This window comes from Elaeis guineensis, chromosome 1 (genome assembly GCF_000442705.2).
Source record: "Elaeis guineensis isolate ETL-2024a chromosome 1, EG11, whole genome shotgun sequence".
Lineage (NCBI taxonomy): Eukaryota > Viridiplantae > Streptophyta > Magnoliopsida > Arecales > Arecaceae > Elaeis > Elaeis guineensis.
This window is the reverse complement of record NC_025993.2, coordinates 183296167-183314073: the sequence shown is the minus strand read 5'-3', so window position 1 is coordinate 183314073 and position 17907 is coordinate 183296167. Positions and strand designations below refer to the sequence as shown.

The following is a 17907-nucleotide window of genomic DNA, read 5'->3' as shown; positions in this document are numbered from 1 at the left end:
GGCGTGATCTCAGCCGTTCGATCCGCAAAAGAACTTCCACCCGCTATGAGCCTCGTCGTGGACCGCAAGAATTTCTATGGACCACACCCCTGATTTTGTGGACCAAGCGACCGGTCCACCATGCATCAAAGGTTATTTAAAATAAATTGTTGGGATATTTTTGTTTGATTTTGCTCGAATTTTGTATCTGAAAAATAAGAAAAAATATGAATTAATTTTTTTATTAATTTTTTATTTCTTTTGATGCTTAATTTCTCAATTAGCTTAACATCTATTTTTCATAAATATACTCTAATTTCATATTTTTTTAAAAATTATTTATTTTTATAAAAAAATTAATTTAATTATGAAATTAAATTTTTTAAAAGATATTAGCACTATTAATTATCAAAAATATCTAAAATAAATATAAAAATATATGACTTATCAGGTATATAATGACTGCTTAAGTCATTATATACATGTCACTCATTTTTTTCACAATCGATATAGAACTATCACAATCAATCATAGATTGGACCTATCGCAGCAATTATATATAACCGCTGCCACAGATCCAGCCTATGGCAGTAGTTATAGGTAACAACTATCGTAGATAATCTATAGCAGCGGTTGCTAATAACCGCTGCCATAGGTAGAAATATAGCAGCGGTTATACCTAACCGCTGTCGTAGGTTGAGATATAGCAGCGGTTACGCAACCACTGTGATAGACATATAGCAGCGATTATGATGCAACCGCTGCTATAGAGACATAATATAATTTTTTTTATTTTTTTTAAATATGATATAATTTTGAAATATAAAATTCATCTTCATCGTTCATTATCAAAATAATTATCGTTTGAGTATCGTCACAAAATACCATCTTGATCTGATAGCCTTAAGTATGTCGATCATTAAAATTTGATTTTGATGACCACGAACGATCATGTGATGATCTGATAGATAGAGACCATCGATGAATCTAAAAATTTATAATAATAATTTTGATAATATTTATATTATACTATCAAAATTTTATTTCAATCGAACGTTATTATTATGATTAATTTAGCACAGAATGATTTGGACTATTAAATAAAAAATGAGTGATCAAAAGACTAAACGGCATCCGATTATAAGATGATTTTTTAGATAAATGATCTTTGCTACTACTTTGATCATTTGTATGGTGGTGATCATAAAATTCCAACCGTGTGTATATAAACAATCCAAAATTATGTCTCTTGATTCTAATTCTTAAAGTTATAAGGTAATTATACTTGTGTTTTTGTAACATCTGCTTAATGTGAAGGGCTCATATACGTGCAGTTTGAATTTTACAATCATCACCGTACAAATGATTAAAATAGTAGTAAAAATTATTTATCTAAAAAATTATCTTAATCAGACGTCATTTGACTTTTTGATCACTTATTTTTATTTAATGGTTTAAATTATTTCATACTAAATTGACCATGATAATAATGTCTGATTGAAGTAAAATTTTGATAGTATAATATAAATATCATCGAGATCATCGTTGTAAGTTTTCAGATCCATCGGTGACCTCTATCTATCATATCATCATGCTGTCATTCGTGACCGTCGAAATCAAATTTTAATGATCGATGTACCTAAGGCTATCAAATCGAAATAATCTTTTGTGATGATACTCTAACGATAATTATTTAGATAATGAACGGTGAAGATGAATTTTAAATTTTAAAATTATATCATATTTAAAAAAATAAAAAAATTATATTTTGCCTCTATAGCAGTGGTTGACGAATAACTGCTGCTATAGAATGTTGTATAGCAGCGGTTTATCAACCGCTGTCATATCTCGAACTTATGATAGTGGTTAGTTAGAAACGCTGCTATAGTTCGAACCTACGGCAGCGGTTATCGCGAGCCACTGCGATAAATTGGACCTACGGTAGCGGCCAGCTATAACCACTGCCATAGGCCACCTATGGCAGTGATTATCAATAATCACTGCCATAGGCCACCTATGGTAGTGGTTATGGCTTATGGCAGCGATTATAGGTGACAGCTGCTGTAGGTCCAACCTATGGCCAACATCATAATGATGGGGAAGAAGGCGATGATAGAGACTAGCGGAGGGTAATGGCTAAGAGAGTAGGGAAGAGGTGGGCATGCGCGAGGACTCTGCAAGGGGGTGGTGTTTAGGGCTAAAAATGGTTCAATCGATTGGGTTTTAAGTGATTTTTTTAAATCAAATCGATATTTCAGTTTAAGAGGTTCCTAAAATCAAATACTTAACTAAATACAATCGGTTTCTTCGGTTCGGTTTTATATTGGTTCGATTTGTTCATATAGCTTTTTCAAATATTTGAACGATTTTTTGGTTTAAGTGGGTTCATCGATTTAGTTTATATTTTTTGTTCTTTTATTATGATCTATAATCAAGTTAAATTTGATCTAACTTGGATTGAAATAGAGTCAAATTAATATTTTAAATTCTTAATTCATATAAAGTACATAGCCTAATTTTGAATATACATATAACATAAGCGTATATATAAATATATGAAGCATATAATATAGGTATATATATAAATATATAAAATGATGATATTTTAATTTCAATTGGTTGGTTCGATTCAGTTTAAACGAATCACATAAATCAATAAATCAATAATCAAATTAAAATATTCAAAATATTGATTTTTTTTATTTTATTTAATTGAATCAAATTAATTAAACCGTCGAACCGTCATATTTGATTTGGTTCAGATCGGGTTGGACGGTTTAGACAGTTTAACAGGAATTTTTTACACCATAGTGGCTACTGTAAAATGGTGGTGGTAAGAAGATGGGCATTTGCTGGGGCTCGAGAAGGATCTGAAGAAAAATAAAAATTAAAATAAAATACTACCGCTGTTTTATTAAAAGAACGGTCAATCCGAGCTCAACACGTAGTGCCGTAAGAGAGTCCTGGACCCTCGTTTATTGTATCGTATAGATTGTATAGATTTGTTTCCCTTCTCCCGCTCGGGTGACAAGTTGTTGAGATCTAAACGGAACTCAGTTTCACCTTATCAGCTGCTTTAAATTTAAACTCAAAATTAACCCGCCCACCCTTGCTGCTATAAAGCCCACCCTACCTCCCTTCTCTACTTTACTCTTCTCCATTCCTCCATCTCCTCGTACCAAAGAGAAAGAAGAAAGGGAAGATGGCAGCCTTCCGTCTCTTCTTTCTTCTTTCCCTCGCCACCATTATCTCCCCTTCGTTCTCCCGTTCCCTTTCCCAAAGCCCAACCCCTACCCCAAACCAAAACCAGTCTCTTGCCGCTACTCTGCCAGCTCCGAAGCCCGGTCCCATCGAGTCCAACGCGAGGAACTACACCAAGGTGTGCGACCGCGCCCGCTTCGCCGACATCGGCCTCGACATGGATGACTTCACCTACTGTGATATGTCGCTGCCATACGAGGTGAGGGTGGAGGACCTTATTGGCAGGATGACTCTCGCCGAGAAGGTCGCCCAGCTAGGTGACCGGGCTGGTGGAGTCGGCCGGATTGGGCTTGCCAACTATCGCTGGTGGTCGGAAGCTTTGCATGGCGTCTCGGACGTTGGCCATGCAACGTACTTTGGTGACATCGTCACTGGTGCAACGAGCTTCCCTACCCCAATCCTCACTGCCGCCTCCTTCAATGAGTCTTTGTGGTTAAGTATCGGTCAGGTATGCATAAATTCAAATCATGACATCTGTGAAAGAATCTTGATATTTATAAACCTATTTTATTATGAGTGTACAATGCAATCCTCCTTCCCTCCAGTAGGTTTCTTCAATATCTTGCATTGTTACGATAAATATTACTTGTGCTTGGGTTGTAGGTCACATCCACGGAAGCAAGGGCTATGTATAATTTAGGCCACAGTGGATTGACCTTCTGGAGCCCAAATATCAATCTTGTCAGAGATCCAAGATGGGGCAGAGCTCTAGAGACGCCAGGAGAGGATCCATTCATGGCTGGCCGCTACGCTGTCAACTTTGTCAGGGGCATGCAGGATGTCGAAGGATCAGAGGTTGCTAAGGACATGAACTCCAGGCCCCTGAAGACCTCAGCTTGTTGCAAACACTACGCTGCCTATGATGTTGACAATTGGTTCTTCCATGAACGATACTCTTTTGATGCAAGGGTAATGCTATAGATGATAAACTTGGACTAATTTCTATTAGTTTTCTAATTATTTTACATATAACATATCATTTATTAATTGTATATATATAATTGATGTATCGATTAATAGAATCTTAGTTGCGTATTCTAACAAATCTTGTTAATTGGTTTGAAGGTCACCGAGCAAGACATGGTTGAGACCTTTGTTCGTCCCTTTGAAATGTGTGTCAGGGAAGGTGATGCCAGTAGCATCATGTGCTCCTACAATCTCGTCAATGGCATACCAGTGTGCGCCGATGCTAGGCTAATGTCTCAGACCATCCGTAATGATTGGCAATTTAATGGGTAAGATGAACACTATATATATGTTCCTTCACCACCTTATAATCACTAGATTCAAACTGACAGAAGATCTTTCAGTTATATTGTCTCCGACTGTGACTCGGTTGCTGTCATGGTTGAAAATGTCAAATGGCTTAGTGATACTGCTGAGGATGCTGTCGCTCAAGTGATGAAAGCTGGCAAGTTTTCTGCATCTCATTTAGCTTCTTTTTTTAACATTTGATGAATAAGTACTAAGGTAAATTCCATATGTTACAGGGTTGGATTTGGACTGTGGATACCCCAAAGATCCATATTATGAGACCTACACTTTGTCGGCAGTGGCCCAAGGGAAAGTCAGGGAGGCTGACATTGATAATGCTCTGAAGAACCTGTATATGGTCCTCATGAGGGTTGGATTCTTCGACAGCTTGCTGGCCTACGAGTCCCTTGGAGTTATGGATGTCTGCACCAATGGGAACATTGAGTTGGCCACTGATGCTGCCAGGCAAGGAATGGTCCTTCTGAAGAACAATCTCACATTGCCTTTGGACGCAAAGAAGCTTGGCCTTGTTGCTTTGGTTGGTCCCCATGTCCAAACCACCAAGACTATGATTGGAAATTACGCAGGTACGATATCAAACACTTTCTCTAGTTCGAATGACTCGTCGAAATAAATATGTTTGATGTAATGCCTTCTTTTGTTTCTTTTGGATCTAGGCGTACCCTGTCGATATACATCACCCTTTGATGCTATTACAAAAGAGGTTAAAGTTGACTACAAGCAGGGTTGTCGTAATGTGGCTTGCACCTCCCAAGACGGTATTGTTCGGGCTGTCAACGCTGCGAAGACTGCCAATGCCACGATCATCATTGCTGGATTGGATCTTGGAGTGGAAGCTGAGAGTCTAGACCGGTCAAATCTTCTCCTTCCTGGCTTCCAAGCTAAGCTCATCAACGATGTTGCAGATGCTTCCAAAGGCCCTGTAGTTTTGGTGATCTTATCCGGTGGAGGTGTTGATATCTCCTTTGCTCAGAACCATCCTAAGATTGGTGCCATCATCTGGGCTGGATATCCTGGTGAGGAAGGAGGCCAAGCAATATCTGATGTCATCTTTGGACACTACAATCCAGGTAATCAGTTGTTAACCTCAGCTTCATAAAAAGTTATAATCATTCTTAAATCTTGCACTACTAAGCATTATCCGCGTTTTTGTTTAATTTACCGACTGATTACTATGATTACTTCTAATAAAGAAAAATCTTTTCAGTTGATTTATTTGAATGCACTCCATTTAATTTGACAGGAGGAAGGCTACCCTTGACATGGTACAAGAATGACTATGTGGACATTATCCCCATGATCTCCATGAAACTACGTCCAATCGATGAGTTGGGTTACCCTGGTCGAACCTACAAGTTCTTCAATGGCACTGTCCTCTACCCCTTCGGCTATGGGCTCAGTTACACTACTTTCGAGTACAGCAAGCTCAACTACGAGACGAGCTCCATCACTATTAACATCAACTCCACGCAGTATTGCAAGCCGCTCTCCATGAAGCCCAACGCCACTGCTCCACACTGCCCAGCTGTCGATATCACCAGCTTGCCATGCGACGAGGAGATCACCTTCGACGTCGAGGTCGCCAACACAGGCAATATGGATGGCAGCGAAGTCGTTCAGGTGTACTTCAAGCCTCCGCCGGAGGTCGCTGATGCCCCTCTGAAGCAGTTGGTGGCATTCCAGAGGGTGTTCGTGCCGTCGAAAGGAAGAAGTAAGCTGAGCTTCAGCCTAGATGCCTGCAAGGCATTGACCTTGGTGGAGAAGACGGCATACGTTGTGGTGCCTTTAGGGAAGAGCACCATTGTGATTGGCAATGGCGATGGCGAAATTTCTTTTTCAGTGGATGTCAAGCTCCAAATTTAGGTGGTCTGTATCTTAGGTTGTTTGAGTGGCATTCAATGAGTGGTTGAATGATTTTTTTAGGATCTTTAAGCTTCTTACGGGGAACTCCTGGTTCCTCTGTTTTGTGATCTAATAAAGCAATATTTAATGCCTGCTTTTGTTTTCATGGCAAATATTGGGCAAATCTTCGTCGTTTGCTGTCAATGACCTTGTTGAAGAGCTTCCCAAGTTATCAGTTTCATCTACTTTATGAGTTAAGTTTACTCGTCATCTTTAACCAATGGATGTCCATGACTATTATAACCGGGTCCAATTTTCCATGGTAATAAGATTGAGGCAAAGGAGTTGGACCTGTTTGGCCAAGTAACTTTGCATCTAAAATGACCGTATCCCATCCAACGTTGCCTATTTTTCAGTTTTATGTTAATCGACCAATATTTCCACGAACTGGGAATCTTTCGTTGAGATTGGTTATTTTGATTAAAAATTCTGATTAAATCGTCCGTTAAGACTAATTTCATCTTATTTGCTTCTTTAAAATTTAAAGCAAATCATTCATTCATAACTTGCTCAAGAAACACCTGAGGATCAAATTAATGAAGTAAGGCACTATTTGATAATATTCTTTATTGTTCATTTTTCATGCCTTTTTCTTGTCTTTACATGAGTTGGTATGTAAGTGTGTGGATACCCTTAAATTCTATTTATTATTTGAATTATTTCTGAATTTTCGGTGAATTCCCTGATGCAAATGTTCCTTGGTTCTGATCTCGTGAACGATGTTTGTCACCAATTCATCTTTCGTTTTATGATCCAATCTTTAATTATGAACACTTGGCATATTAATTCTTCTGGTTAGTGTGAATATTACAAATATTCAGAAAGGTAATCAGCATTTCATGGCGAAAACAATATGTTGCAGTAAAATAAAACATTGATAACCACAGAATTCAGAACAGGGACTCGATTTGATGGAACAACATCAGCAGAACTCAAACTAAGCACACCAGGGACTCCATAACAACAGTCAGGACATGCCATCAATATCTAAAAGACATGGTTGAAGCTTATTAAGAACACACTACAAGCTAAAAACTGCGTTCTACATTCAAGCTCCTGAACCTAACATCAGATGGTTCATGGCTTGAGGGAGCCATCTCCATCTCCAAGCACTGCACCCATGCCTGACCCACCTTTTGTGAATATGGATCCACCTTTCCCAAGCCCATGAGCCAGGCCAAACCTATGACCCAGGCCTGATCCACCTTTCATAAATCCATGATTTCCAAAGAATGCTCCAAACCCAGGGTAGTTGCCAAAGGAAAAGGTCTCAGGCTGATACGGTTTGGGCTTGCCCTGGATCTTCCTTCCTTCAACACTCATGAGAAAGGTGGTGAGGCTGAAGGCCATAACCAGCACCATCTTAGTAGACCTCTCCATGTCTCTTGCTCCAACTAGTATGAATGGATTGGGAAGTATGGCCACCTTTCCTTCCCTTTTTATAGCAGAGGGTTACTTGCACCAACCAAGTAGCAGTTGAGCCTTCAAGAGCCCTTGAAAAAAGTTTGCTTCCATGTGAACTGCTTTCATTGTCCTAGCCAACATGAAATTCCAGCAACAAGTTCCATGAATAGCAGTAGATGATCCACTTAAGTTTTCAGTGCTTGGCTTTGTCATATATTCCTAGAAAAGAGATGTTCATGCCTAGATTGCCTAAATTTAAACCTCCATTTCATTTCCTTCACTTTCCTGGCATTCACAAGTAGAGGCCAAGTGCAATATGTTTTCCTCAACTTCCAACTTCCAACCAACTAATTTGCATAGAAAGATGAGGTTCACAAGCAGTATAAGGTACTGGAGGTGCTGGTGGTTCCATCCACCCGATGAATTAAATTTGATCATGTATAGCAATTTATAAAATAAGAAACTATATGACAGCGTTTGTAATTTGCACTTGACTAGAAACCATGTAATCATAAATGATGTATGTGGGAACCAATGTAGAGAGTCTTGAGCAAGGATTCGACGTGTTAGATAAGAGCAAGCTAGAACTGTGTCCAGCTTTCAGTCTGCACTGCTCAAACCTTGTCCTGATCAGCTGGGTTTGAGTTAACTCTTCAAAGATGGTAATGTAGGTAGGCTGTACCTTTCTATGTGGAGACTTCTCGAGCTTCTTCTTTTCTAGTCTTTGTTTCTGTAATTATCTTAATGAAAACTAGGTGTGCCTTTGTCTCGCTTTCTTTCACGGAAAGAGGGGTGTTGAAATTGGCACAAGTCTAGCCTGACATTAGCTAAGATTGAAGTGCCTTGAATCAGCTTGATCTTGCAAGAGCTAGCTCAAGTTCGAGCATGGTAAGGACGTAACGATATTTGAGTCAGTTAATAGTTTAAGACCAGCTTGATGCAAGTATGGCTACAAGTATGGGAACATAGGGAGAAAAACATAGAACCTAAATCATGTCGAGCTTAAAAACATAGAATTTCCAGGTGGAAGAAGGGAAATAGCATATATTTCTGTTACTCAATATGAGGCTGTAAGCTTAAAGCATGTAAATGCACAAATGTCAATAGCCACTAGAATGTGGCTGATGATGAGTCTTTCTTTTCTTTTTTTTCTTTATTTTATCTCCTTCACTTCTCTATATTCCTACTTCACTCTACTTACTATTCTTCTCATTTTTCACTTTGCAAATATCTGATTACTAAATAAATGCTGGGCGGCTACGTGTCTCCCTTGGACCTCAAAAAAAAAAAAGAAAAAAAAAAAGGGTTTTTCTCCAGATAAATTAAAAGGGATCAGAACTCAGAACGAAGCTCACAATTCATTTTCCAGAGATTATGTCACGCACCGAACCCAATACCCGGATCGGATACGTGATGGCCGCACACTCCTTAGAGCAAGCCCTAAAGAATATGCAAGGCCAAATTAAATCATTACAACCTTATCAACCATAATATTTAATTTCAATAATAATTCATAAAACTTGCATAATTATAATTAATATTCCTTCAATCCTCTGATCAGGTATCAACGGTACTCTATCTATGCATCCGCTCACTCACAAATCCATACCATAGCCAACCATGGACATCTTGTAACTCTGAGAAGAAAAAGAAAGATGAAGGGATGTGAGCTTTACAGCCCAGTAAGAATTCCCATATCACACTGTTATAGTAATATAGTCTGAAAATAAGGATAAGCAATAAAATATAAAATCTCATGTTCAATGTCCAGAATAATGCAAACATCCATAAATTTTCTGTCTTATTAAAATAAATGCATCATCATATGTTAACAGGTGAAATACTTTTGTTCAATAATTATCTCATGTCTTATCTTTCATTTCTCCTTTCATAATCACATGATTCTTAACAGTTTCTTTCCGGCTCTAGACTATCCAAGTTTATACCTCAGTCATCATCCGGATCGAATCCACTTAAAAAGTCTTTCAAGACTATTCCAGGATGAGCTCCTAGCCGGCTGTCCCACGTACCAAAGCCCGTGAGAGGCTGTCCCAGGCATAAGCTCCTGGCGGGCTGTCCCAGGCATGAGCTCCTGACCGGCTGATCCACCTGTAAGCCAGTGGGGGCTGTCCCAGGCATAAGCTCCTGGCGGGCTGTTCCATATAACAAGACTAGTCCATACCATATATCTCTTTCTTTTCATTTAATCATTATGTGTTGATTTCATCAAATCAATTCTGACTTGCATTATAATCAATTCAGATATGTCATATCCATATAATCATGCCATCAATCTCTGATACATATATATTGACATAACATACTCATGCTCAAAATCAAATAACAGTATCTCAAGTATAATAAATTCATCGATCTCAAATCCGACGATGCAAAACCAATAATGCAAGACCAACATAAAATAGCATATTTATAATGGTGATCATGTACAGAGATTCTTACCTTTACCGGTGACTGATCCAAGCACAAAAATCAATATTCTTCTTTGATTTATGAATATCTTTAACAAAATATTCCACTCGATATCATTTGCAGATAATCATCTCTTCATAACCCTGATCAAATATAAAAATCATATATGGAGAAAATTACCGATAATCGATCCTAATAACACAAATCGAGGATCTATCTTAGGATTAATCAAAATTAGGATTTATCTAAGTATCTAGATCCTCCACTGATCCATAAGACTTTTAGAGAGAAAAATTCATGAAGAGAGATAAAATTTTAGAGAGAGAAAGTAGAGAGAGAAAGTGGAGAGAGAATCTTCGTATCCTTCCGATGAGGCAATCATGGTCGAGACCATCAGAGATCCTATCAGGGTGACTCAATATGAATCAAGTGTTACAAATTGCAAATAGGATCAGACTGGGATCAGATCTACTGCACGAATTTCGGAGCAATCTCAATTCATCATATTTTTATTTCAAATATATCCTAGGGTCTGTGATGCAATCAGAGAGAGGGTAGAAAGATTCTAGAGAGATAAAATTCACAAAAAGAGAGAAAGATCTAGAGAGAGAAAATAGAGAGAGAATCTAGAGAGAGAAACTGGAGAGAGAAGGTAGAGAGAGGAGAGAGAAAAAATTTTTCTCTCTTCTTCTTCTTCTTATTTTATTTTATTTTTATTTTTCTCTTTCTCTTTTTCTTTTTTCTTTTTTCTTTTTCCTTTTTTTTTTCTTTTTCTTTTTCCTTTTTCTTTTCTTTTCTTTTCTTCTTCTTCTTCTTCTTCCTTCTTCTTTTCTTCCTGCGGCCTCCCTTGGCTGAAACAGGGGAAGACTGTGAGGTCCCCCCTTGGCGGCTCGGGCTCCGACGGCTGGGCCGAAAATCCGGCAACGACGGTGATGGGGTTCGGCCGGCAGCGAAGAGGAGAACGGTGGCAAAATCAAGAAAAAATTCAGAAAACAGGAGATTTCTTGTTCATGGATTTTCCGGCGATCCTGACGGCCGACGAGGAGTCTAAAACCATAGGAAGAAAGAGAAGAGGGAGAGGAAGAAAGATTGAATCCTTATCTGAACTCCGGTGGCCTCTTCGACCTTCAATTTTCGACAAACACGAGAAGAGGCTGTCGTGGCTTCTACGGAGAAAAGGGGAGGAATCGGGCTCAACGGTCGTCGGTGGAGGCTCATGAGGGAGAGGAGAGTCTTATTTATAGAGAATCCTAGTGTTCTAAGAGGCCTAGAGTCCTTCTCTGATCAGGATTCATCGGAGAAGATGACTCCCTTCGGGAGTCTCCTTTCGTCCCCTTTTTTTTTTTTAATCTGGATTATTACATTCTCCCCTCCTTAAAATAATTTCGTTCTCGAAATTAAGTTATGTTGTTCGAGATATCTATTTCAAAGTATACATTCTTCATGTCATTCTCAAGCTTACGATAATGTCATATATATTATTTATTTCTCATGATCTTGTTATAACAAAAATTATTTGAAATCTCAAACTCATCCCTTCTTATTGATTTCTTAATTTTTTGAAGAACTGTAATATTTTGGACTTATATTAATATACCTCCATTATTTGTCTAATACATTCTACTCAAATTTATAATTATTTCAGGCTACCCTTGATAGAAAAATAAATAAAGGTCAAACATCGGTCACTCTTCACAATCATCGATTTCTTTCTTCTCTTGACCTTCCAACAAATTTTATATATAGACTCTCATCTTAAGAAAACATCAATCTTCTATATCAGTTCGAGTAACAATATTAAATTATAAAAAATATGAGATCTATGTTAGGACTTTCTAAGTTTGAACTAATACCAGAACTATCAAGTTGTAACTTGATATGTCTAAAATTTCTTGGCATTATCTACAATGAAACAACCTACTAACAAAAATTATCCGGCTATGATCAGATTAGATCAAAATCTGTAGCATCCTTTCATTATCAATAAAATCTTTCCTTATTTGCAACTAATATATTTCATCATAATATCTTTTGATTTAAAGGATTAATATTTCTAATCAATTCAGATCATCACGCTTTTGCTGCGCACTCTGATCTCAACTTACCAAATTATATAAGTCTATTAAAGATAAAATATCCTTATATGTTAGATCAATCCAGGATAGATCCAACTTTCAAATTTCATATAAGACTTAGGATAAAATTTTAAGTTTCTTTATCTTTACTACTTTTGGGTATAGCATATAAAATTAAATCTTGATCCACTTCCTATGTTTGAAATCATTGTATAAGTTTCATCACTCTTCAAGAATCAAACATGTCTAGAATCAATTGGAGTTAACTTTAGATTTATCTTACAATCATTCAGATAATTTTTAAATCAATCTTCCTTTTTAAAAGAATTAATTCTAACTTGACGAACTAAAAGAACTCAGGCCAACATCCTTATGAGTAGAATCAACTTGATTATTTCTTATAGAACTCCCTTCATCACAACCCTTAATATTAATCAATAAATCTATACAAAATCTTATCCTTTGTATAAGTCATTCAAACTTTAACACTAGCAAGATGTCTTAGTTCAATTTAAAAATCCAAACTTTGACTTGAATAATTAATACACTTCACCATCTTCAACAATCACAAGAAAATTAAAATGTAATCCAAAGATAGTAATACGAATTATTAAAGATTTCATCATAACCTATATATCATACTCTGACAAAATTAATTTTCTTCTTTAATTTAATAACAATATCAAAATATTTTTGATCCATTTAGAAAAATAAATTTTTAATTTGAAATTCAATGCAACTTGAAAGATCAAGGAATCATATTCAGAATATGATATTTTGAGTAACCAAAAAAAAAAAATTTACCAAGATGTGTATCTCATATTCTCATAAGTATATTTTTCATCTAAGATTGAGTTTCATATATGACCTCTTATGGGTTCAATGTTCAAAAATATTTCTCTCTCATATGATGTAATTTCTTCTTAGATCATACCCTAATTAACTTTCTTTGATAAGTCCAAAATTCATAATGTTCAGACAATTATCATTGGAATTAAAAAAAATCATGATCTTTTAATCATATAAGTTTTATATTTCAAAATCATCTAGTATACTCAACATAACTTATTAATACCTCCCACTTCATTCCAAGGTCAACTCTTTTCATACTTAGGTCAACCTTACTAATTGAAATCTAAGATATAACTCGTCAATTCTATTATAGATATCATATGCCACTTATACATAAATTTCATCTTAATATCTATTGATTTAAAATCTAAATATTGAATCTTCTCTTTTATATCTATCATGTTCCTCATAATCATAACCTAAGTTTAAATATCACTAAAGTCATAATTTCAAATAATTATAATCTTAAGCTTAAATACCACTTAAATCATATTTTTTAATGATCATAACCTAAATTGTAATATCATTCTATCATACCTTTAATAATCATAATCTTAAACTCTGATTTTATCAATCATACTCTATTGATTATAATCCCAAAATTTTGATATCACTTATATGACAATCCTTAGTGACCCTAAACTTTCTGTCATATCCTAATTACTTGTATCATTATCTCCAAATAAACGTAACCTAAGCTCTAAGCTCAGATGTCACTCTGTCACATCCTACTGATCTTACATAAAGTTTTAATATCTCTTCATAATCTCTAGTGATCTTAAACCTAAGCTTTGATATTATTCCATTATATCCTATCACGTATATCATAATCCCTAATGATCATATCCTAAGCTCTGATACCATTCTGTCACGCCCCGAACCCAACACCCGGGTTGGATACGTGATGGCCGCACACTCCTTAGAACAAGTCCTAAAGAATATGCAAGGCCAAATTAAATCATTACAACCTTATCAACCATAATATTTAATTTCAATAATAATTCATAAAACTTGCATAATTACAATTAATATTCCTTCAATCCTCTGATCAGGTATCAACGGTACTCTATCTATGCATCCGCTCACTCACAAATCCATACTATAGCCAACCATGGACATCTTGTAACTCTGAGAAGAAAAAGAAAGATGAAGGGGTGTGAGCTTTACAGTCCAGTAAGAATTTCCATATCACACTGTTATAGTAATATAGTCTGAAAATAAGGATAAGCAATAAAATATAAAATCTCATGTTCAATGTCCAGAATAATGCAAACATCCATAAATTTTATGTCTTATTAAAATAGATGCATCATCATATGTTAACAGGTGAAATACTTTTGTTCAATAATTATCTCATGTCTTATCTTTCATTTCTCCTTTCATAATCACATGATTCTTAACAGTTTCTTTCCGGCTCTGGACTATCCAAGTTTATACCTCAGTCATCATCCGGATCGAATCCACTTAAAAAGTCTTTCAAGACTGTCCCAGGATGAGCTCCTGGCCGGCTGTCCCACGTACCAAAGTCCGTGAGAGGCTGTCCCAGGCATAAGCTCCTGACGGGCTGTCCCAGGCATGAGTTCCTGGCCGGCTGATCCACCTGTAAGCCAGTGGGGGCTGTCCCAGGCATAAGCTCCTGGCGGACTGTTCCACATGACAAGACTAGTCCATACCATATATCTCTTTCTTTTCATTTAATCATTATGTGTTGATTTCATCAAATCAATTCTGACTTGCACTATGATCAATTCAGATATGTCATATCCATATAATCATGCCATCAATCTCTGATACATATATATTGACATAACATACTCATGCTCAAAATCAAATAACAGTATCTCAGGTATAATAAATTCATCGATCTCAAATCCGACGATGCAAAACCAATAATGCAAGACCAATAGTAAAATAGTATATTTATAATGGTGATAATGTACAGGGATTCTTACCTTTACCGGTGACAGATCCAAGCACAGAAATCAATATTCTTCTTTGATTTATTAATGTCTTTAACAAAATATTCCACTCGATATTATTTGCAGACAATCATCTCTTCATAACCCTGATCAAATATAAAAATCATATATGGAGGAAATTACCGATAATCGATCCTAATAATACAAATCGAAGATCTCTCTTAGGATTAATCAAAATTAAGATTTATCTAAGTATCTGGATCCTCCACTGATCCATAAGACTTCTAGAGAGAAAAATTCATGAAGAGAGAGAAAATTTTAGAAAGAGAAAATAGAGAGAGAAAGTGGAGAGAGAATCTTCGTATCCTTCCGATGAGGCAATCATGGTCGAGACCATCAGAGATCCTATCAGGGTGACTCAATATGAGTCAAGTGTTACAAATTGCAAATAGGATCGGACTGGGATCAGATCTACTGCACGAATTTCGGAGCAATCTCAATTCATCATATTTTTATTTCAAATATATCCTAGGGTCTGTGATGCAATCAGAGAGAGGGTAGAAAGATTCTAGAGAGATAAAATCCACAAAAAGAGAGAAAGATCTAGAGAGAGAAAATAGAGAGAGAATCTAGAGAGAGAAACTGGAGAGAGAAGGTAGAGAGAGGAGAGAGAGAAAATTTTTCTCTCTTCTTCTTCTTTTTATTTTATTTTATTTTTATTTTTCTCTTTCTCTTTTTCTTTTTTTTTCTTTTTTTTTCCTTTTTCTTTTCTTTTTCTTTTTCCTTTTTCTTTTCTTTTCTTTTCTTCTTCTTCTTCCTTCTTCTTTTCTTCCTGCGGCCTCCCTTGGCTGAAACAGGGGAAGACCGTGAGGTCCCCCCCTTGGCAACTCGGGCTCCGGTGGCTTGGCCGAAAATCCGGCAACGACAGCGATGGGGTTCGGCCGGCAGCGAAGAGGAGAACGGCGGCAAAATCAAGAAAAAATTCAGAAAATAGGGGATTTCTTGTTCATGGATTTTTCGGCGATCCTGACGGCCGACGAGGAGTCTAAAACCATGGGAAGAAAGAGAAGAGGGAGAGGAAGAAAGATTGAACCCTTACCTGAACTCCGGTGGCCTCTTCGACCTTCAATTTCTGACGAACACGAGAAGAGGCTGCCGCGGCTTCTACGGAGAAAAGAGGAGGAATCGGGCTCAACGGTCGCCGGTGGAGGCTCGTGAGGGAGAGGAGAGTCTTATTTATAGAGAATTCTAGTGTTCTAAGAGGCCTAGAGTCCTTCTCCGATCGGGATTCATCGGAGAAGAAGACTCCTTTCGGGAGTCTCCTTCCGTCCCTTTTTTTTTTTTTTTAATCTGGGTTATTACAATTTAACACCTATTCTATATGTATGACTATCTTTATAAAGCCTATATCTCTTATATTGTATCTAGTATCCTTTGGTAGTGATTTTATGTCCTCCAATACTGAATTTTACTTCAGTATCACGAAGCTTAGATGTTTTGGAACCTTCATCTAGATGATTTATGAACATTGCGATGGTTAAGGCGTACAAACATTTGAGTTAAACAAAGAACAAGAACCTTAGGACATAAATGAGAAGTAAAAGGACCAAACAAGCTTTACTTTAATCTAGACAAGTGAAAGGAAAACAGCAGTTATTAATTCAAAAGATACTAAGTATGAGATAGAAAGAAAATCAACAAGTTTCATTTCCCATTTGGAAAGTAATACATTGAAAATCAAAAGCACAATGTCAGAATGAACCCAATCCATGTAAAGTGGTAACAATGTGGATTCCCAAGAAAAAAAAAGGGGAAAAATAAGACAAAAAGGAAAGTAAAAAAATATTATTTTAACCCAACAAACATCTTCACAATTACTATAAGCATAAGCTAGCTAGCCTCCCTAGTACTACAGGAATACTGAAGTTCAATATTCTCCGTGACATTCTTTAATATTTTTTTAGGTTACATTCCGGCATTCAAGCATTTCAAAACAACTATTATTATTGTTGAAAATTGTTGTATGATAATCTTTTAGATGATTTCATATTCCTCGTGATCACTTTCCTTTCAGAAAGGAACACGGTGATCGATGCCGGCCCCAATGGCAGTTTTCTTTTTTAAAAAAAAAAAAAAAATCTTACTCAAGAAATTGACAGCCTCCAGCGTTAGTGTTAGTTTTCTACCATGATATTGGATCTCGGTCATTTTTAAGCTTAAATTCACCATATTCCATATTATCTGAGCTAAAACACGAGTCACCAACAATCGAACTTTGAGGTGAAATTCTCGTAAAAGATAAGTACCTAACAATCTTGAATCCGGATTAACTCTCATGAACCGCTATATGGTTGCAATCTCAGTGGGGCCAGCGACTTGAATAGGACTGCCCCTTTTTGCTTTTTTCCCTTTTTTATTTATATGCTGCGTACTACTTGGATCATATTTCCAAAAAGTGATAAAGTGATAGGAAACCATACAGAGAGAGAGAGAGAGAGAGAGAGTATAAGAATGTATTTAAAAAAAAAAAAAAATCTGAGATGTCCGAGTAATGATGGAGTCTTGAAACTCATGCCCACGAGTTTAATTAATAAATAAATAACATTATGGAAGATCAAGTGCATGAAGAAGATTATATAAAGATGGATGAAGGGGAATATTATATAGTGGATGCGTTTACTCTGTGTGTGTGAGAGAGAGAGAGAGGGAGAGAGGGAGAGAGAGAATGAGCTACATATATCACATTGAGTACTAAAACGCACCAATATGGTTAGAGAGAGAGAGAGAATGAGCTACATATATCACATTGA

General features: G+C 36.6%; 1 protein-coding gene across 1 annotated transcript; it reads left to right on the top strand.

Annotated features, from left to right (window-relative positions):
• Positions 1-3181: 3181 nt before the first annotated feature.
• Positions 3182-6378, top strand: LOC105040075 (beta-xylosidase/alpha-L-arabinofuranosidase 1-like). Its single transcript, XM_010916446.1, has 7 exons — positions 3182-3688; positions 3844-4149; positions 4306-4475; positions 4551-4651; positions 4731-5081; positions 5172-5585; positions 5759-6378. The coding sequence occupies exons 1-7, from the start codon at positions 3182-3184 to the stop codon at positions 6376-6378; spliced, it is 2469 nt and encodes an 822-aa protein (XP_010914748.1).
• Positions 6379-17907: the final 11529 nt, after the last annotated feature.

Excerpts from the sequence above, each read along its gene's own strand:
- LOC105040075 (XM_010916446.1), top strand. The coding sequence starts at position 3,182 with ATGGCAGCCTTCCGTCTCTTCTTTCTTCTTTCCCTCGCCACCATTATC. Across the intron at positions 4,150-4,305 it reads GATACTCTTTTGATGCAAGG|GTCACCGAGCAAGACATGGT; the intron begins GTAATGCTATAG and ends ATTGGTTTGAAG. Across the intron at positions 5,586-5,758 it reads CTTTGGACACTACAATCCAG|GAGGAAGGCTACCCTTGACA; the intron begins GTAATCAGTTGT and ends TTAATTTGACAG.